Source organism: Carcharodon carcharias, chromosome X (genome assembly GCF_017639515.1).
Source record: "Carcharodon carcharias isolate sCarCar2 chromosome X, sCarCar2.pri, whole genome shotgun sequence".
Lineage (NCBI taxonomy): Eukaryota > Metazoa > Chordata > Chondrichthyes > Lamniformes > Lamnidae > Carcharodon > Carcharodon carcharias.
The window spans coordinates 22733749-22754153 of record NC_054507.1 but is presented as its reverse complement, the minus strand read 5'-3'; the positions used below and the strand labels follow the sequence as shown (position 1 = coordinate 22754153).

Genomic DNA, 20405 nt, shown 5'->3' with positions numbered 1-20405 from the left:
ATTCTTATATACATAGTTTATTTAATACACCATGTAATTAATACACTGTGGTACTTGAAATGATACTGTGGGATAACAGGTTACTGTGAAATCTTTCTAAAGTTGGTAAATACCTCTGCTAAAACCAAGACCTCACTTTGTAATTTCAAGGCAGACAGCTGACTAATGATAAAAGTTGCGAGAAATGGCCGACAGCTACCAGTGTATTCCAACATCAGGTTTCTGGACGGTAGGAGCACATCGCACAAATACATACAATGGACCCAGGGGAAACCTCTAATCTACAGCACAGAGCAGAAGTTATTCTGTGGTAAATATCTGATCATCTTCATAGTAGCACAGTTATGGGAGATAGTATTGAGATAGATACAGCTTTTATATATTTTAAATCTTATTTAAGTCAATTAAAAACATTAGCCACTTTTTGCAATCATATATTCTCATGTAAATAATTGAAACAAATTTCTGTTAGACAGTTACTCAAATTATACACACAACCATTTATACTAATTACTGAATATTGAAAAATGTAAGTTAGTACCGAGGGTGTTGGCAACACCCAGGTTGTAAAAAAGAAACAGGGCAGAGACCAGCGAGTTAAAAAAAATTGTGAACAGCACCATCTTCTGGCAACCCAACTTCCCGTTCCATTTCAAAATGTGTAGAGATTGTAATTAGTGTGCGGACAATTCCTATGTAAAAGATCCATATGGCTACGAGAAACATAACATGGCCAAACCTTAGCAGGATGTAGAGACAAGTCCCGGTAGCACATGATTGATAACTGCAATCACTTTATGTCCAGAACTATAATAAAATTTGTTTTATTTAGGAGAAAATAAATTGGTTGGAGGTTAAATGAAATTCTAATACACATTGCAGAGGCGAGAGAGGGTTAACTAGCTACTGATGGTTGGTCTTCACCCTAAAGTACAATCTCCCCATGTAAAATGGATTTGCAATCATTCATAATCCTTAGAAACAGCCAAGAATACCATCTGTTTGAAATTCATGTGCTGCCTTGTGTTGCCACTTTGATCAGGTATCTTTCTCAAACTAATCTTGCTGCTTTTATCAGAGGGACCTGAAGTTACAGCATTAGTAATGCACACAAGAATTTGCCTTGAGATACAGTAGGCCAGAGAGTCAGGAAATAGGATTACATTGTATGTACAGTACAATAGCAGGTCATTCAGCTCAAAAGGCCATGTTGTGTTTTACTCCACGGGCCATACTATAAAGATATATCATGTTATACAATGGACTGCTACCCTTCAGTGCAGTAATGAGGCGTTTTGATTGAACCAATATAAGTTAAGGAGTTCCATTAAATCAGGGCTCTGTGTTGGCTGTTTAAATGTGTTGGGTTTTGAGCTTTGGAGATATGCAGAAATGATGCTTTAAAATGTCTGCTGTCATGCATACAGTTGCTTGCCTATGTTGAGTTTCTTTTTCTGTCACCACATCCAGGCTTAACCAATCACACACAAAGAACAGATACTAGACACACATAGGCAAGCAGCTGAACACTACAGAATGGAACTTTGATTGTTGTTTTGTGTTGAATTAGTTTCAGGTTGGGTAGTGGTGGGGCCACCATATTGGTCAGAGCTGTCCCTCAGCCAATTTGGCTGGCGGGGGGGGCGGGGGCAGCAGCAAGGAAATCAACCAGTGTTTCCACTTGATTTTTGTTGGAAAAAGCACAGGTGAAGTTCAGATGAGAGAGTGCAGCTGGGTTCAGATGTGAAACCATAGCCAAATAACCCACCAACATTTACCCGTGAGAATCACACCTCAGCAAAGATCACTTGGGCGAGGTACTAAATTTCAGGAATCCCAGCAAAGGTCAGCACTTTTTGGAGTGATTAGTAGAAAATAAACTATTGAGCAGAATTTTAATGATAAAAGCAAAATACTGCAGATGCTGGAAATCTAAAACAAAAACAGAAAATGCTGGAAAAACCCAGCAGGTCTGACAGCATCTGTGGAGGGAGAAACAGAGTTAACGTTTCATAAGGGTCATATGGACTCAAAACATCAACTCTGTTTCTCTTTCCACAGACGCTGTGAGACCTACTGAGTTTTTCCAGCATTTTCTGTTTTGACCAAAATTTTATGTTCTGCCACTGGCGCGTTTCCAGACCGTGGGTCCGGGGGGGGGGGGGGGGTAAAATTTGATGTCTCTTTATCGTGACCAAAAGTGCAGGTGCAATGATATAAACTAAGTTTCACTGTGTTCTTTGTTAAATACATCCCATTTCAAAAGAAACACAGAAGTATTCATAATAAAGCTTTATTTGCATAGTAGTTACATATACAAAAATGTACAAGGCATACAAAATGTTTAATAGACCAGTATAGCCATAATGGACTACAAAGGCACTCATTAGACATTTAAAGATTAAAGATAAACTTCACAGATACATTGCCAGATTTAGCTGAGACATTTACAGTAAAGTATTATAATTTTAATGGAAAATCTGAATGTTTTAATTAAGAAATTCTAAATCTATCCTACAATAGTGAGTCAGGCTACAGTGTAGTTTTCCCTGTAAGGCAAAAATTAAAACCAAAAACAGAATATCCAGGATTGGAATGGTTCACCTACAGAAACTATTTAAAGTTAAAAATAGGAGCTGGAGTGGCTCAGTGGGTAGCTGCCTCTGAGCCAGAAGTCCTCAGGCTCAAATCCTGCTCCTGGTTGGCTATGAAAGAACCCAGCCACTGGTGCAGGCAGGCCAGTGTGTAATGGTGCCAGATCCCAGCCTGGATAAATGGGAGGATTAGCAGCAGCAAGGGTATCTGGCTGTAAAACCAACCACTAAATCTAAAAATGATGGTTGATATGAAGGGTAATCAACCAACATTGAGGTGACCCCATGTAATATGGAAAAAGCTGAAGGAGGAGCCAACCATTTAAAGTTAAAAATAATTAAGTGGGGCTTCAATTTGTTGTGTAACTTGTAGGGCTCTATAAGTGCCTAACCAATATCAAGGGATGAACTCAGGACCTAAATATTTTCTACCTAAAAAGTGTAGTGGAACAGTTTTACTGATATTCAAATTCAGGTCATTTGCTTATCAGTAAATTATTAACTGGGATTGTCAAGTATTAAAACTCAACCCTGGCTGAGAGGAAAGCGTTTTGATGTTCCTTTCAACGGGGAACAGGAAACCAAGACATCACTAAATTTGTGTCAGGCCATATTTCCTTAATGAAGATTAGCACTGGTGAAAATATGATGCCTCATATTAGGTTGTAGCGACACCAAACAATAGAGAGATGTAGGACAGGTACTTTTTAAAAAATTCGTAAGCATGGTTTAGTGGTGGCACAAAAGACAAATTCTGGTTAGATCTTAAAAGTTGAACACTCCTGTTTGAATCTGATTCAACTCCAAATGACTTTGGGAACTATATTAACAGGTTATTTTACATTTGGCCAGCAATCCAACTTACAGAGAAATTTTTACATCTTTGGGACAGTTAGAAAAAAAAATCTTGTCCTTATACTGCAGGATCAGTCATGTGACTGATATACACTTATATACACTTAAGGTCTTCAGTTGGAAAACTGCCAATACCTTCCCTTAATTGTGTGGCAGTAGTCATATTGTTGCCACCCCTGCTTTCTGTTTACAGAGAATATTACATTTAACTGATACAATTCAAGATTGTGAAACTGCAAGAGTTCCGTGATGTTTAAACAAGCAACTTCAAAAAATTTGCAGTGACATTTCTTGAATATTGCTGAAAAGAGAGACATGTTGCTGAAGCATTTCCTCTTGCAATCATCAGGATAAACACAAGAATATCAAATTTCAAACGATCACAATATATATTTTAGGAGAAAAGGGTGCTGATTGGTTGGCAAGTTGACCTTTGGGGAGCCTGTAGTTTCCCATTGCTTTCTCCATGGCAACACCTTGGCCAGAGTTGACTTGCTAACCCAGCAGCACCCTTTTCTCCAGTAATATAAACTGTTGTGATATTTTGAAATTTGGCATTCTTGTGTTTGTCCTGATGAGTACAAGACAAAAGGTTTCAGCGATATTGAAAGAACATTTCTAATCTTATCTTTTTCACATCACAAATTTGAGAAAACAAAGCCCCACAAAAAGATCTGAACCAACTGGTTAAAGTGTTAGTGTTAACTATGAGAGTACACGCATTAGGAGTAAAGTTTATTCTGTCGTCTTTAGCTAGAGACCTTTAAAAGGATAGCAGGACAAAAAAGAAATTAATGCTGGAACTCACAATCAAAAGCGAAAGTCTTCAATGTCAGATAGCGCATCATTTCTGATGAAAGTGAAAATGTATTTTAAATATTAGACAATTTCTACAGTGATGAAACTGACCATAAGACAGCAGGTTATGCCACTAGGATACTTGTGCTAATTAGGTAGTTTATATAGTTGATTGATCACAAAATGTTCCCTTCTACAAGTGGGACAACTTGAGTATTGCGTAGATAAAGCACAGCTTTTCTGTTTTAGCAAGGAATCACCACGGATATTGAAAAGCAACTATCCTACTGGTAATATACCCAGAAGCACAGTCAATCAAGATCTTGAAGCGTCCACAACTAAACCTGTCTCCTCACCAGAATTAGAGGCATTGATACAGATGAAGAAAAGGAACGAAAATACTGAACTTCATAACAACGGGGGTAAGCCTTGTTTGCTCCTCATAAATAGACAACAGGAATTGTTGGAGACACTTCTGGCTGGTGATGCAGCTCGATTGGGACAAAGTGCTGCAGAGCAGAAATACAGTGTTAGAATCCAAGACAATACCAATTAAAAAGCTTCTGGGGTCAGTTTCAGGCTGCAAAGAAATCTGAAAGGCTATGAAAAATGGAATGAAAATCAACTGCCCCTTCCAGCTAGACTCTTGTAATACACCTATCTGTTCAATGGATGATGATGTAGGTCGCTGGAAAGTTTTATAAAGTTATTCAAATTTTAAAGGAGGATGAAAGGCAACCTTGTCTTAAAGAAGTGCTGACACAGATTTGTGCTCAGGTTCCTTTAGCACCAGAGACAGATTTTAATATAAGCCAGTTACACAGGCGTTGTGAAAAAAAAATACAAAAATACTTTGATGGGGCATGTACATATTGTTGAATGGTTACAACACAACTAACTGTGCTTACAGTCCAAAACTGAAATCCACTATAAAAAGTAGCATCTTTGCTTCACTCATTTTGGTCTCAGCCAATTTGAAAAAGATTAAAATGGAATTTAAGACGTGGAAGCTCTTCCATTTCCCATGGGGGCTTTCATCTCATTTTCTGAAAGCTATGTATTTATGTCAATGTTTTAGAAATATTTTGGCCAACTTGTAACTGTTGCTGAAGTATGTTTGTACAAGTCACAAATCTAGATTGATATGTTCTAATTACAAATGTTATTGTACGGAAAATTGACCTTTCCCTTCCCAGGAACAAAATTCACACTTGATTAAGGGATAAGATGCAGAAATTCCTATTTGGCAGTGGTATAACTCACCATAACTTCTTGTTGCTCAAGTATCTTGGCTACTGGATTGGTGCAGTTTCTTTCCCTATTTATTCTCATCTCAGGTGACTGGAAGGCACGGGCAAGACAGCAGGAAACCTCTTCGTCCAAAAATGCCTCCTGGGAAGGTTTTCGACATCCAGGAAGAACCTGGCTAAACCTCTGCTTCATGCTGGCCCAGAGCAGGGTACTTCTGTCTGGAGGTCAGAAGAGACAGTTTTGAAAATTCACAGTGTAAACCTTTTGGTACGCAAATATTTTCCAAAAAATCTAGAATCAACTGTTTTTTGGTGAATGAATACTTGTACCCAAGTGAGATATTTTTTGTTTTCAATAGTATCCACAACTTGCCCTTTTATATTTCCCTGGGGGAAGAACCATTTCTCAATTGGACCCATGAACAGATTTTACAATTCATAAATAAAAGTAGTGGGATCAAACTGCAGTAGTTATTCATTGATCAATGATCAACTTTGCTCAGTTGATAACACTCCCATCTCCAAGTCAGAAAATTGTGCGTTCAAGCACCAGTCCAGGACTCAATCTAGGCTTGTACTCGATTGTAGTACAGACACAGCTGGAGATACCGTGATAAATGGAATGTTAAACCAAGGCTCCGTTTGCCTGTTTGGGTGGAGTTTAAAGATTCATTAAAATGTCCTGGCCAAAATTTCACCCTCAACCAGCTCCACGAAAACAGCACAGCTGTTTATTCATATTATTGTTATCATGGGATCTTACTTTGTGCAAAATGATTTTCTATGGTTACCTACATAACAGCATTGTTTGCACTTGAAAAGTAATTCTTTGTATGTGAAGCATTTTGAGATGTTGGTGGGATGTACAATAAGGTGCTACACAAATGCAAGTCTTTATCCTTTTAAAAAATGCTGCTTTTGCAGGTGATATGGAATGTTTTAAATAATTCCAGACATCTAGAGGGACTTGTGTTCCTCTTTAGAGATCTAGCTGTTGGAATGAACATTCCAGTTTCTGCTGGACACTTTTAGTTCAGAGACTAAACAGGGATTCAAATATCAGATGGGATGGGTGCTATGTATCTCACTCTAAAATAGACACTGTAAATTCTCACAAAGTGATGGAGATTGCAATGTGATTTATTTCAATATCATTATTTATGTGGAAATCCCAATCACTTTGTAATTTTAATCTTTAATCACTTAGAATTGAAACATTTTCACTAGCTTTATAACCAACTATCAGACTAACAATGAAACAGCACAAGTCATTTAATTTAAATTCTAAGTTTAAAAGGATTTTCAACGTGGAAGGCAGGTGCTGAAGGAAGGATAATTGATTTAATCGGCAAGGTTGTCCAAGACGGTAAATAGAGAGTTGCTGTCTACCTTAATAACATGGCATTTCTCATCCTGTCCCATTTGATGCCTATGATGTTCCGAATGCGTCTCATGTGGAACCTCTCCAACTGCTTAATATGTCTGGAGTAGTCCATGTCACACTTGCATATAGGAGAGTAGATATTACCACAGCTTTGTACACAGCAAATTTTGTTGTAAGTTTGTTACCTTGTTTACACCAGTCTCATGCATAAACAAGCAAATGCTAAGTTTGCTCTGACAATTCTACATGCCACCTTGCTGAGGAGATTATACTGTAATAATACCATACAACAATCCTTTCATTATAAAAGCTACCTAACTTCCCAAATCTACATATATAAATGATTCTATGATAAATAGCTCACCTCTGCTTCCACTACAAAAAGGGGATTGGAATTTCAACCCTTGGGCAGTTGTGTACAAGCGTGAAGAGCTATGGAAAATGGGTGTGGGCAATGTGTCCATCATATTCAAAGCCAGCTCAGTAGAAGGAAGCAACATCTTGGACTGGCAGGCAATGGTAGGAAAACTATTTGCAGCTCCAGAAACACTGTTAGTCTGTATTGAACAGTCCACAGGCTTAAGTGCTGGCTTGGAAGTCAGGGCTGTACAATGTGAAGGAAGAACACGTTCTTCAGCTTCTTGCTGTTTCAAGGCTGTGGCAATTGGTCTGCTTTTCAAGACAGCACCAGCCAAATTGGGATGTTCTTCCAGGAAGACAGGTGCATTTGCTTCACAGCCATTTTCTATGAGCGTCTCTTCAATCACCTTTACCTCCTGCATCTCTTTCTGAAGCTGTTGTGAAAGAAGTTCAATGTTCTGTAAAATATATTAAAAAAAAATCACAACATCTCAAGAACCTGGAGGAAATGAAACTTATTGATGATGTAGTACTCCACTCTTAAATCATGAATCGCAAAGAAAGATGCAGAGACAGTGAAAGCTCAGCCATGTCATTGTGAGTAGTGGAGAGAGAAGTATTGGCAAAGAGTTGAGCAGCTCTTCTGCCTGTTCTTTTAGCCAGGAAACAGAAGCAGAAGAGGAATATTAGCAGTAGAAATTAAAAACAAGAGAATACTTAAAAAAAACACTCATGTTAGTCTTAGTACCTTAGGTTGAGAGAATTATAAATTAATTACAATAACTATTAGTTCACAGTTTTTAAAAAATAAGGATGCTGGAGGAGAGACGGGGAACAGACAGAGTTCCACTTTTTTCTTTCTTTCCCCACCCACCTCCCATATGAAATTGGGGGAAAAGGGAAGGAAGTTAATGAGCCTGTGAAAGGAGCAAGGATTTATAACACTCAAGTGATACAAAGTCAACAAAATACTCTATATTGTAACTACTGTTTAAATTATAGCCATTAAACGCTGGTTCTTGTACCTTTAGCTTTACCAGTTTTAAATCAACCAGGCTCGGATCCTGCTTGGACTTTGGTCTTTCCAATTCTTCCTTTAAGCTTGGCGTCTCTGTTGCTTTCTCTACTTCATTTGGATCTTCTGAATCATTAAAAAGACGAAGTACTATCTGATCCTAAAATAGAGAGTGTCATACGCATTATATATGCAGTGCAAAATCTCATCACACTTTTACTTTGATGTTATTATTCACAACTTAATATGCACACTACTAGAGAATTGGGAAACACTGGTGGCAGTCCCAGAGAGTGCACCTCCTAGCGACAGATGATGGAACAACACTGAAGGTCATAGTGTTAGCTGTGGTTTAGTAGGTAATATTCCTGCCTGAGTTACCAGGTTTTGAATTCAAGCTCCTAGCCTGAGTATAAAAATCTACGCTAGCACACCAATGGAGTACTGAGGGAGTGCTGCACTGCTGGAGGTGCTATCTTTCAGATGAGACATTAAACCAAGACTCCACCTGCCTGCTCAGATAGATGTGAAAGATCCCTTGGCACTATTTTGAAGAGGAGCAGGGGAGTTCTCCCCGGTGTCCTGGCCAATATTTAACCCTCAATCAACATCACAAAAGACGGGTTATCACATTGTTATTTGTGGGAGCTTGCTATGCACAAATTAGCTGCCATGCTTCCTATAATGCAACAATAACTACAAAACTAACTTCAAAAGTACTTCATTGGTTGTACAGTGCTTCAAGATGTCTGGTTGTGAAAAACACTATATAAATGCACGTCTTTTTCTTTTCAGCTTTGATTTCTTGTGTTTACAAGACTACTTAAAAGTTGTAATTAAGACAGTTAACAATCTAGAATATCAGGAGGTCCACCTAATTTGAAATAAAAAATAGGTAACCAATGTGGCCACTCCTCTAATTTTGAGAATGGCAATTTCTACATTTTGTTTGAGAAGTGACCAGCTATTTGGACAATGGTGGTTTAGCATATTTAGCAATCTTACGGATCCAAGTTGTTGTTGAATATAACAAATTTAATAGAGAAAAACTTTGAGGCACTTTATAAAGGGAGAGAAAAAGGAATGGATTCCAAGCAACAATAGGAGAGTTAGAACAGGTGACTGACAGCTTGGCCAAAAAGATAGGTTTTAAGACAGTTCTTTCAACCCCCAGTGACATAAATTCTTGTCGTACAAGAGTATATACAGTAGTCTTAGAATGATCATTACAACTTTTTCCGTTGGTTAAACTGGTAATGTGCTACGTAACACAGATAAGGTCTCACTATCCTTCACCCACCATTGGCAGATATTCACCATCCTTTACATGGTTCAAGGCACTATCTTCATTTGTTTTGCTCTTAAGAGAGTGAACATTTGACCAATTCACAGGTTTGTAAGTGGAAACCTGTAGGAATGAATAAAGTTAGTTTGACAAAAGAATCTAGACCAGATTTCTGAATAACACATACATACAGGAGATGGGACATGACAAATTAGTATGAATTTTCAAATCCATTAAGAATATTAGTAGCAACAGGAAAACATTTAACTACTCATTTTGAAGTCAAACCGACATTGTGATTTTTAGTCACATCATTAAGCATGAACACTAATTTTGAACCAGTAATGACCTCCTTTTGAACCTCTAATGGCATCTAAAGAACAAATTCTTTATTAAGTTTCTGAGCCCACATGGTCACTAAATATTCATGATTAGTGGCAGCATTTGAGTACGCAGTATTTTAGAACTTAATTGATTTTACTTCAATAAACTTGTTCTGAACTGAGTTTACAATTATGCTGTAAATGCAATTCAACTAACAATTAATGCAGTGTTCAAGGGAAAACACCACTCATTTTACTTAACACAATTAACTGTCAAAAAGAGTTAAAATCTTAGACAGTACACTTGAACATGAATTCCTATTTTGTTTCCAGCAAGTTGCTTTATTCACCCCAACTGCTTTCTTGTAAAGATGGTAACTCATGCTGATGTATTATTTTACACTTCTGCAGTACCTCACCTAAATGTAGATTCTTTATATGTGACCCCAGACTGCAAGTGTCAGCAGGCTAGTCTTATTTTTTGGGAGTGGGACCACACGTATATTTGTGTTCTAACCCAGTCTGTGCTGGGTTAGCTGATCTTAGCCACAGCGCTCAAAGAGACACTTTAATTGGCCTCAGTTGGCCTGGGAAGGAAAAGAAAAATAGAGAAAGGAAGAAGAATGAATCATTGTGGCTGTGATAAGACTTCCCTACCCTCCCCAATGCACCACAACCCTGCCCCACATACACAAGTGACAATCAAAAGGCTTGAACAGTTGACACTAGGTGAGGGTGAAGATAAGAAATTAGCAGGAAGAGAAAGAAGAAAAGACATACCTTAACCTTAAGGTTGAATATGTATTAATATACAAAGTTTCCAATTTCCTCAGATAGGACATTTTCAGTTACTAATTTATTGTACAAATCTACTACCTTTTGATCATTGATGCTCAAAATGATTTCTATGAAATCTAATACACAAACCACCAGTTCAAATACAACCTTAGATGTGTACTGACCACACTTGTTGGGGGAGCTGGCATATATCTTGGATGCCATAGGTTTTGAGATGATGGAGCCCGAGTACTGCTGAAGTGATGGTTAGGTGGTCGTAACACTCTGTTGGGTGTTTGCATTTCTAGATCTGAAAAAGAAGTTTTCACAACATTAGTTTCATCTCAGGGCGATACAAATATTGACATGTCTGTGGCACAATATGTTCATATTGCCACAGCAGAATTCAATAAAAATCTGGAATTAAAAGTCTAATGATGACCATTGTCGATTGTCATAAAAACCTATTTGGTTCACCAATGTCCTTTAGGGAAGAAAATCTGCTGTGACATGTGACTCCAGACCCACAGCATTGTGGTTGGCTCTTAAAAATGCCCTCTGAACAAGGGGAATTATGGATCGGCAATAAATACTGGCCTAGCCAGTGTCACCCACATCCCATGCTACATTCCTGAATTGCCTCTACCATCTTTGGCTCAGCCAAATTGTTTGCAACCTCTGCGTCTTATTTGATGCTGAACTGAGATTTCATCCTCTCCATCAAAGTCCACCTACTTCCATTTCCACCTGTCTACCAACTGCAGCCACCCCCCCCCCCCCCGTCGGCCTCAGCTCATTTGCTGCTGAAATGCTCATCCATGTTCCAGACACAACAGACCAGCCTCCTATCTTGCACACTCAATAAACTTAGCTTAAGCTCATTTAAAACACTGCTTTCCATATCCTAACTTGCACCAAGTCTAGTTTGCGAAATGTAGTTACTTTGAATGTTGATATGTATCCTACTTAATAGTTGAATTACTGGTGGCTACTAAACAGAATTCTGCTGAGCAATTCCTGGCCATTCTGCAAAAGGAAAAAAAATGAATGGGGAGTCACCGCTAGGTCACTCATTTGACTCCTAACATTCAGTTAAGGACAGCGCTGGGATCAGGTCACCCAACCTGCTGCATCATTATCACATCGCTGTTTGTGGAAACTTGCTGTGCAAAAAACTGCTGCTGTATTTATCAACGTTACAACAGCAACTACACTTCAAGAGTGCTTCATTAGCTGGGAAGCACTTTGAGACGTCCCAAGGTCTTAAAAGGCACAATATAAGTACAAGATTTTTTTCCATCTACCTTTGGCATCTGGTTTCAAAGTGCCAGGACCTCCAGCAGAAACAAATGTGGAAGCAACAGAACTATTGGATTCACAAGCTCTATCCATCTGAAGAGAGAGATGAAGAAAACGTTATGTTCTAGATTATTCAGATTTTAAGTGGGGAGGGAAAAATATACACAAAGAGAGAAAAATGGCCAAATTAGGAGATTAGGTAAATTTGGCTACCGGGATTAAGATTTTAATAGTACCATTTTGACCTGGTAACTTCGCTTGCACAGCTGCTATTAATCTATCTCAGTTTATTTGAACCAGGCTGAACTGAAACAAGAGGTGTATTTGTAGAATAGCTGGAATGAGGGGAAAACAATCCTCATTCCATATATGCTCTTCCTTCCTTCTCCAACTTCTTCCTTAAACAAAATGTTTTCCAATTCCCACAGTTTAATTCTTCAACATGCGAAAAATTATTCAGTGTTAGGAAGCCAAAATCAACTTGCCTGTTCATTGAGACTATTGCCCATATACTTTGCAAATCAATTGTTCATACACGCCATACACTGTTTCCCCTACTTTGCATCTGCCATAGGATCACCTAGGATGCAAAGCTTGAGTATATGTAGTCCAGGACTGCGCTTCAAACCCAATCTCAGAATTGCACAGCCGTTATCCCAAAGCGACAGAATCTGACTGTCTCAATTTTATTTAGTGAAACGACCCATAAATCCCAAGTAATCGGTTAGTGAGGACACAAAGCAAAAGGTTGATAAATAGGAGCTATTAGTTCAAAGGAGATTTCACAAAACCCAAGTTTGCCAGAACTTGAAAAGGTTAATTTAATTGAGAGACAAATGATTCAGGAACAGGGGTGTCTTTCTGCAATTGTACAGGGCCTTGGTGAGACCACACCTGGAATATTATGAGCAGTTTTGGTCTCCTTATCTGAGGAAGGATGTACTTGCTATAGAGGGAGTGCAGTGAAGGTTTACCCGACTGATTCCTGGGATGGTGGGACTGACATAAGAGGAGAGATTGAGTCGTTTAGGATTATATTCGCTGGAGTTCAGAAGAATGAGGGGGGATCTCATAGAAACCTATAAAATTCTAACAGGACTAGACAGGGTAGATGTAGGAAGGATGTTCCCGATGCTGGGGGAGTCCGGAACCAGGGGTCACAGTCTGAGGATATGGGGTAGACCATTTAGGACTGAGATGAGAAATTTATTCACCCAGAGAGTGGTGAGCCTGTGGAATTCATTACCACAGAAAGTAGTTGAGACCAAAACATTGTATGTTTTCAAGAAGGAGTTAGATATAGCTCTTGGGGCAAAAGGGATCAAAGGGTATGGGGAGAAAGCAGGAGCAGGCTATTGAGTTGGATGATCAGCCATGATCATAATGAATGGTGGAGCAGGCTCGAAGGGCCGAATGGCCTACTCCTGCTCCTATTTTCTATGTTTCTATCTAATAGGCAAGTAGTAAAACAGTTGCTCTAGTATGGAATTTTTCACTTCATGGTCTGACTCACTCCTGCTGCATTCTAAGTTTGTATCTCCTATGGGGTGAGCAAGTAGAGACAGGGGGGCTAAAGAAATAAATGACTATAATTTCTCCCTCCTTTGGTGATCCTGTGCCACTCGATGGCCAAGATGGTCGACCTTATTCCTAGTCACTTCATGATTAGCTACTGGGAGGGAAAGAACGCCTCTAACTGACTCCACCTTAAGAGTGAAAAGATACCTGGCTTCCCAAATAGTTTGACTGAGATTGCATCTAACATGAATAGCTTCATTTAATAAAGAACTTTACACTGTAAACAGCCACCAAATAGATTAGATATCCCTGTGTTTTGGGAATTGGGGGTGGAGGGTGAAGGGAAGGAAGTAAAGAAAAGAAATTTATAATTCACAAAGCTATCTTACCATCTTAGCACATTGCTCTAGTGAGCCTGGTTATTTGGGGGGGGTGCGCGGTGGAAAAGAAATGTTTGCACAAACTATAGTTCTGCTCATTTGCAAAGAATACCAAGACACTTCATACGCTATCACCACTATCCAGAGACATATACAGACCAAGTTGAAGTCCAGGCCATCAGGTTTACATCTGGCTGATTTCTGGGCTGAGAAATGCTGTCTACTGCTAACTTGGTTATACAGTTTGATTGGCTGAAGAATGCTGCTTGGAGAACTTATTTCAGTACCTGTGCCTGAAAGGGAAAGCAAATGGCAAAGTATTAAATCTTTCAAAGCTAAAATAGTAAGTACCAGAAAACACAGAAAATGAATGTACTTTTGCAGTAATTTTGAACACTTCATAATTTGTAGTGTCATAGAGATTGAACAAAGCCGGGAAGCACAACGCATTTCGATTCTACATACCTTTAAGTACATGGGGTCAACCTTGGGAAAAATAAAAAAAGACTGGTCTATAGCAGAAAATGAATTCTATGTTAACATAATTTGGGCTTTTGGTCTGCAGTCAAGTCAAAATGAGTGAAAGTTTGAACCTGGTGGCCTGACTGACACCTTGCTCAAATTATGTTATGCAACTAGTAAAGGAGCAGGGCTAGAAAATGACTTCACTGATCAAAAAAGTTGCATTCTCTGTTACGGGAGTGGTCTTCATTCATGCAAAAGTGAAAACTACAAACAAATGCTACGCAGGAGGGAAAAACATGTCCAAAAATAGAGTAGGTCCCTATTCAGTGAAGGGAAAAAAATCCATAGATACTTTGCCACAGTCCATTTGAATCTGCGTCAATGACATTCTCAAGGTACCTTGAGAACATAATCATCTGCTATAGCTTTCTAGCATCCAAGGGTCCAGAATACTACCTTGTTCAGCTCTCTATTTTTCCCCCACTATTTTGAGTGAAGGTCACATTGGAAAAGGAAGATAGCCTTAGAATCATATATTTTAACTGACTGAAAACCTATTCACTGTTAAAATCAGGCCCATAGTAATAAATATCTGCACTGAGGAGAATTCCAAGTCCAGAAGAGATTCCCTACTGGTACCTTGTTTTTCTGAGATACGCCTCCGTTATGAGACTATGCAGGAGTTGGTCAACGTAGATGGGTACTAGATTCCTAAGTGCCAGAATAATGAGTTCACCCTTCCTAATTCCAAATAGAATTCACATTCTTACCAGTCTGGGAAGTTGGTTGGTATTAAAAGGCTAACAGTGGAAGGAGCAAGCACAATGATTTTCTACCAGCGATGCTGTGAATGCCTGTACCAAACCAGTTTCAGAAATGAAGGGCAAGTCTATAAATTGCCATCTGCACATTACACACCACATGTTCTCAAAGAGTCCATATCCAAGAATACATAGTATATACAAAGTTAACAGCTTGTCTCCTGCACTTACAAAAGATGCATCAATTGGAAAGTTTGTCAGTCAAAACTGGCCCTGACTGGGTATAAGAGCATTAGGGGAATCTTTACAATTACCAGGCTGGAGACAGTAACATAAAGGCACTGATATCACCATCTATGCAAGAAGATTGGTGCATGTCAGTCCTAGCATCAGGCCGCACCACAGTATAACCAGAGGCCTCAGCACCTTCTCTACAACAGTGGTTCATTACAGAACACTGGTTAACTAATGCTTCTTTTCTGGATTACATCTAAGAGTAATCCCTAACTGAACCAGATTATTCTTCATGCAGAGATATAGGTGTACTTCTGGAAATGATCAAAACTATCGATTTGAAAGAAGTGCTTGGACGTTTTTATAAATAGGATAGGAAGACAAGATGGAAAAAATCAATTTAAGAATACAAACTATATTTTTATACAACATTGATGAGTTTTGTACATAGGCTTTCTCCTATGCAGATAGACAAGTCAAGACAAAACGGGAGAAGAAAACTAAGGAGATGGTTCAAGATAAAACCATGTTTACGATGGACTGTCATTCCGCATCCAAAGTGCCAAGTTTTACACATGGAATATGGCAATTCTTTACAGCAGGTTACCTCTGGTACCCAGTTTAGCAATGCAGGAGGCACGGCCCCAGGCAAGGGGTAGAGTGGGACGATTGCAGGGCATGTATGACGATCTTCCCATCTGCAAGAAAGGAAAATATAATAAGGAAATATTACAGTGATTACATTTATAGAAAATATATCAGGAAAACAAGCCACTGGATCCAGAAAAATATAATTTTGTAGCAGTTCAAAATTTTGCAAACTTCACTGTTGGCAGGTACCTTAGACTGTTGGCATGTTCCGCATGTAGTTAATGCACAGCATGCCTATCGAAACATGAACAGTTACACAAAAAAAGGGCGTTGTCTTAGTAGTTTTGTAAATGTTTAAAGGTTTTTAGTATACCTCATGTGGCATTGCTCACATTGAGTGAGACAATTGCTTCTTTTATCCCATGTACCATACATTATCAGGGTACTCATTTAAAGAGGTTGCAATAAAAACATAATTTGACTTATTCAGAGTATTTAGTCAATGTTAATGGGATTTTCAGACCCAAGTTCCATGACTGCATGTATATTTGTATTTAATGTGTTGATATGGAGAGGATTAGATTATAAAATAACTTATTATCGTGCTGGTACATTTTAGGGTTTATTGGGGACAGAAACAATGATGGTTCAAAATAAAGATCAAAGGTGATTGGCTGGTAGGATATGGGGGTGGGGAGAGAAAGAGAATGAGAAACATTGTGTGTTTAAATTATTAATGTGTGTATTCAGTAGCCAGCAGCTGTTTGTTGAATTGACATCACAGGAGAAAAAGTTGCAGGAATATAGGGAAGAGCAGGAGTGTGGGACCAACTGGATTGCTCTTTGAAAGAGCCAGTGCAGACTCAATGGGCCAAATTCTGTGTTTCTGTCTTTCTATGCTGTACTGTTCTAATGATTCATAGTTGTTTTCCAGATTGAATTATGTTTCAGGTATGGGAATCTGGCTTCCCAAAACATAGTGCCGTGTGTAATCTGTCTGTAATCATGGAGTTGGCTGATAGAAGAAAACTTCCAAAGAAAAATACATGATATGAATTTGGAAATTTTGGATGTGATAAATTCCATTAGCTCAGACCTCAACTCCCACTTTCTCTTCCACAGGAAGTGATGGCAATCTAAAATGAGTGAGCAGTGGTTCTGGGAGGGGGAAAATAGAGAGGTGGGATGGGTTGGTGCTTCTGGTGGGGACCTTCCTTCAGAAGACCATGCTGGCAGGGCAACCTTCGCATCAACTTGCTTTCTTCTGCAAGACTTCTGTGCCACTGAGGCCTGCTCTGTTCATATAAGAAGGTGCTTGTTGATGGTGTGGTGGAAGAGTGAATCAAGGCATCGTGGAGAGAGGTAGGAAAACTTGTTTGGTGATGGAATTGTGTTAGAGGTGCTGGAAAATGCAAGGCTGGCAACATAGGAAGTGAGGACAATAGTGACCTTGATTTTTTTCCCCCACAAAACAGCTGTCTGCATTGCTGTAGTTTTAATATCATAATAAACTAATGTAAGGTGTATAACATTTATCAAAAATCAGACTGTTTTGTAGATTTTATCTAATACAATGTTGGAATGTCTTCCAAGGATCTTAAAACCACCTGGAAAAGGGAAATAAAACAAGTTTATTAAAACAGTTGTTAGTAGGGAAGCACACTTACATCCTGCTGTTTGTCAGTTGCCACTTGCTCATGTGCAATTGAAGGGTTAACCCTCAAGAAAACACTCAGTTGAGTCAAGATTCTTCTAACATTGAAATTAGAGCTTATGGTGCAGATGTCAGACAAAAATGATTCTGGTTCACAATGGGAATTGAGGGGGGTTGATGGATCCAAATCCAGACTTCTCATGAGCTATCTATAGGGTCTTGCAAGGTCAAAGTTTTTAGCAGTTTTAACAGAAATATTAGGTCTACTTGCATACTAGATTTGCAGAACCTCAGACATTTGGTCAAGATTTAAAAAAAAAAACACAGGATTCTTCAAATGTGGTTCTCACAGCTTGGAATTCATGGTGAGGAACCATTGAGACATAGCCCCTCAAGATCTGCGGTTCAAGTTGCATTACTTTCTCATTACTGCATCAAAAGCCTCGCCAAAAAGCAGTTCAGTGCTTTTCAGACAATCTGCAGTAAGTGATGTTTACGCAACAAAATAAATTGACCTGAACGCTGGATTACTTAAAACAGGCATCAATATTTCAAGAAAGGGAGAAACCGTTCTCATTGGTGGATGGGTCAAGAACCAGATAACTGATTTAAGGCGGTTGGCAAAAGAAGCAACAGTGACATGAGGAAATTTAAAAAAAAAACTCAGCAAGTGGTTAGGATCTGTAATGCACTGCCTGAGTGTGGTGGGGGCAGATTCCATTGTTGATTTCAAGAGAATTAGATCATTATCAGAAGAGAAAAAAATTGCAGGGCTGCAGGGATGAGGTGAAAAGGGAAGGAAAGGGGCTCATGTGGAGCATAAACACCAGCACAGACTTGTTGGGCCGAATGGCCTGTTTCTTTGCTGTACATTCCATGTAATTCCACATAATTCTTCTCCATTTAGCACACACCCTTCGTGGTTAAATTGAATGCAAGGGAGAAAAAGTCAAGGCTCAGGGACTCCCACTCGTGCTGCTCGGTACTGTTGGAATTTAAATAGCTAAAAATGCAGCTTTTCAGCACAAAACACCAGGAAAACTGCATGTTGCCTATCTGAAGTTGTTTTGTATCAGAGTTATTGGGAGCCAACTGGGAAGAACGCTAGCCCACAGTGATATCTGTGCCTCAAGATACTTGAAGATCCCAATGAGCCAAGCTGGCTGATCAATCATTGAAGTAATATGAGCTGTCTGGCTCAGCCATCAGGTTATGGAGCATGCCACAAAGGATTGACTCTATTTCAATCTCCCATAAACAATTTCAAAGGGAATATTTTTCTCTAAGGAATGTAGTTGCCAGTTGATCATTAGACACTGACAAAAAGAACTTATTTATGTACAGCGCTTTTCACAATCTCGGGATGTCCTAAAGTGCCCAACAGCCAATTAAATACTTTTGAAGGGCAGCCCCTGTTGTAATGTAGAAAACATGGCAGCCAATTTGCACACAGGGAGATCCCACAACAAAGTGTTTTAGTGACAAGTACAGGATGTAGTTCACGAGGTGGATAGCATGCATCAGAAATTCCTCTTGATCAGCACAAAAGACCATAACATTTGTAATTAATAGCACATGCCCTTGAATACAGCCTGGGTACATCTCATATCCCAGGAGATGGCAATTACACAAATTGCAGTCACAAAAGTGCTTGACTCTGCAACCCAAACAAGGTAGACACCAAGAGTTGAATATACCAGCTTCTCGGTAATGCCTTTCAGCACACATCATCCTAAGTCACCTCATCAGCTATATGACAGATGTCCCTACTCTGTGTAAAGATGAATCAAAGCTTGTGATATGCTAGCCACTTCAGTGTTCTAAATGGCAAAGTTCAATGCCTTATATCAGGCCTATTCTACCAACTCCTTAATACAAGGCTCATGTAGATTGAGTCATGCCTACCATTAGCTCGACTCTTTTGAGGGAGCCTTAGCTCCCTCTAACAGTTTCCCTTTCCCCATAAATCTGCTTCACAGCTTGGTCTTGGATCTTGTACAAAAGCCAAAAAAAACAGCATGCTCTGAACAACTGTGTAATATAGTACAGTAGTGCACAAGTTTGGCACAGAGATGCACAAAGATTACACTAAGTCCTCACTTAAAGTGATAGTTGCGTTTCTAAAAATCGCGACTTTAAGCAATTCAGATTTTCCCATTAAAATCAATGTAAAAGCTGTAGTTAGGCCCTACAGAACCTTTCTCATCAGAAAAATAAATAAAACAATATACCCTGTAAGTTGAAATACTTTACATTGCTAAATTCCTATATCGGTAAATGAAATAACTTTTGAAATAACAAATTTTAAAATCTGAAAGAAATATGTTAACTTCCTGCTCGCAACTGATCCTGCTTGCCACCAAACCTGCTTCTCAAACCTCCCGCTCGTCACACATCCTGCTCTCTGACCTTCCTGATCACCACGGACCCTTCCTCTCACTAACCCTCCAACTTGCTGCCTTTCCCATTCCCCAACCCATCCTCTTGCTGCCGACCCTCTGGCTTGTTGCCTTTCCCACTCCCCAACCCACATACTTGCTGCCCACCCCTCGACTTGTGACCTCTACCGCTCCCTGGCTCACCCTGTCGCCAAACCTCCCACTCCCCAACTCTCCCTCTCTTGAAGGTCCAGATCCAATCCGAAGCCAGAGCTCCGGGGTTGTGAAAGTGCGGGTCCTTAAGTGTGGTGCAGAGGTACTGAGCTGGGGCTATTATAATCAATGTTTTTTTTTTAAATCACTCCCACTCACCACTTCCCTCTCCTGAACCCTCACTGTGATCAAGGGCTTGGAGATGAGCAAGCGAAAGGCAGGAGGAACAGCTTTGACTTAAGTCTTTGACTCAAATCACTTAAAAAAAAAG

The 20405-nt window shown here is 39.3% G+C and overlaps 1 protein-coding gene and 1 long non-coding RNA gene across 3 annotated transcripts in view; one reads left to right on the top strand and one right to left on the bottom strand.

The window, feature by feature from the left end:
* Positions 1-208: 208 nt before the first annotated feature.
* Positions 209-5690, top strand: LOC121273179. The gene is made up of 3 exons (XR_005941956.1): positions 209-310; positions 4497-4669; positions 5585-5690. It is a non-coding gene; the product is annotated as an uncharacterized LOC121273179 (long non-coding RNA).
* LOC121273174 overlaps positions 4621-20405 on the bottom strand; it is a 29011-nt gene continuing 13226 nt past the window's right edge. The window contains exons 7-15 of one of the 2 annotated variants that reach the window (XM_041180156.1): positions 15906-15996; positions 13998-14131; positions 11946-12033; positions 10827-10951; positions 9557-9664; positions 8267-8416; positions 7246-7699; positions 5511-5716; positions 4621-4756 (exon numbers count right to left, since the gene is read on the bottom strand). In XM_041180156.1, coding sequence (XP_041036090.1) covers positions 4688-4756; positions 5511-5716; positions 7246-7699; positions 8267-8416; positions 9557-9664; positions 10827-10951; positions 11946-12033; positions 13998-14131; positions 15906-15996 — 1425 coding nt within the window. In that variant the 3' untranslated portion in view covers positions 4621-4687. The remainder of the gene's footprint in view (positions 4757-5510; positions 5717-7245; positions 7700-8266; positions 8417-9556; positions 9665-10826; positions 10952-11945; positions 12034-13997; positions 14132-15905; positions 15997-20405) is intronic. The other variant, XM_041180157.1, reaches the window with a different exon arrangement.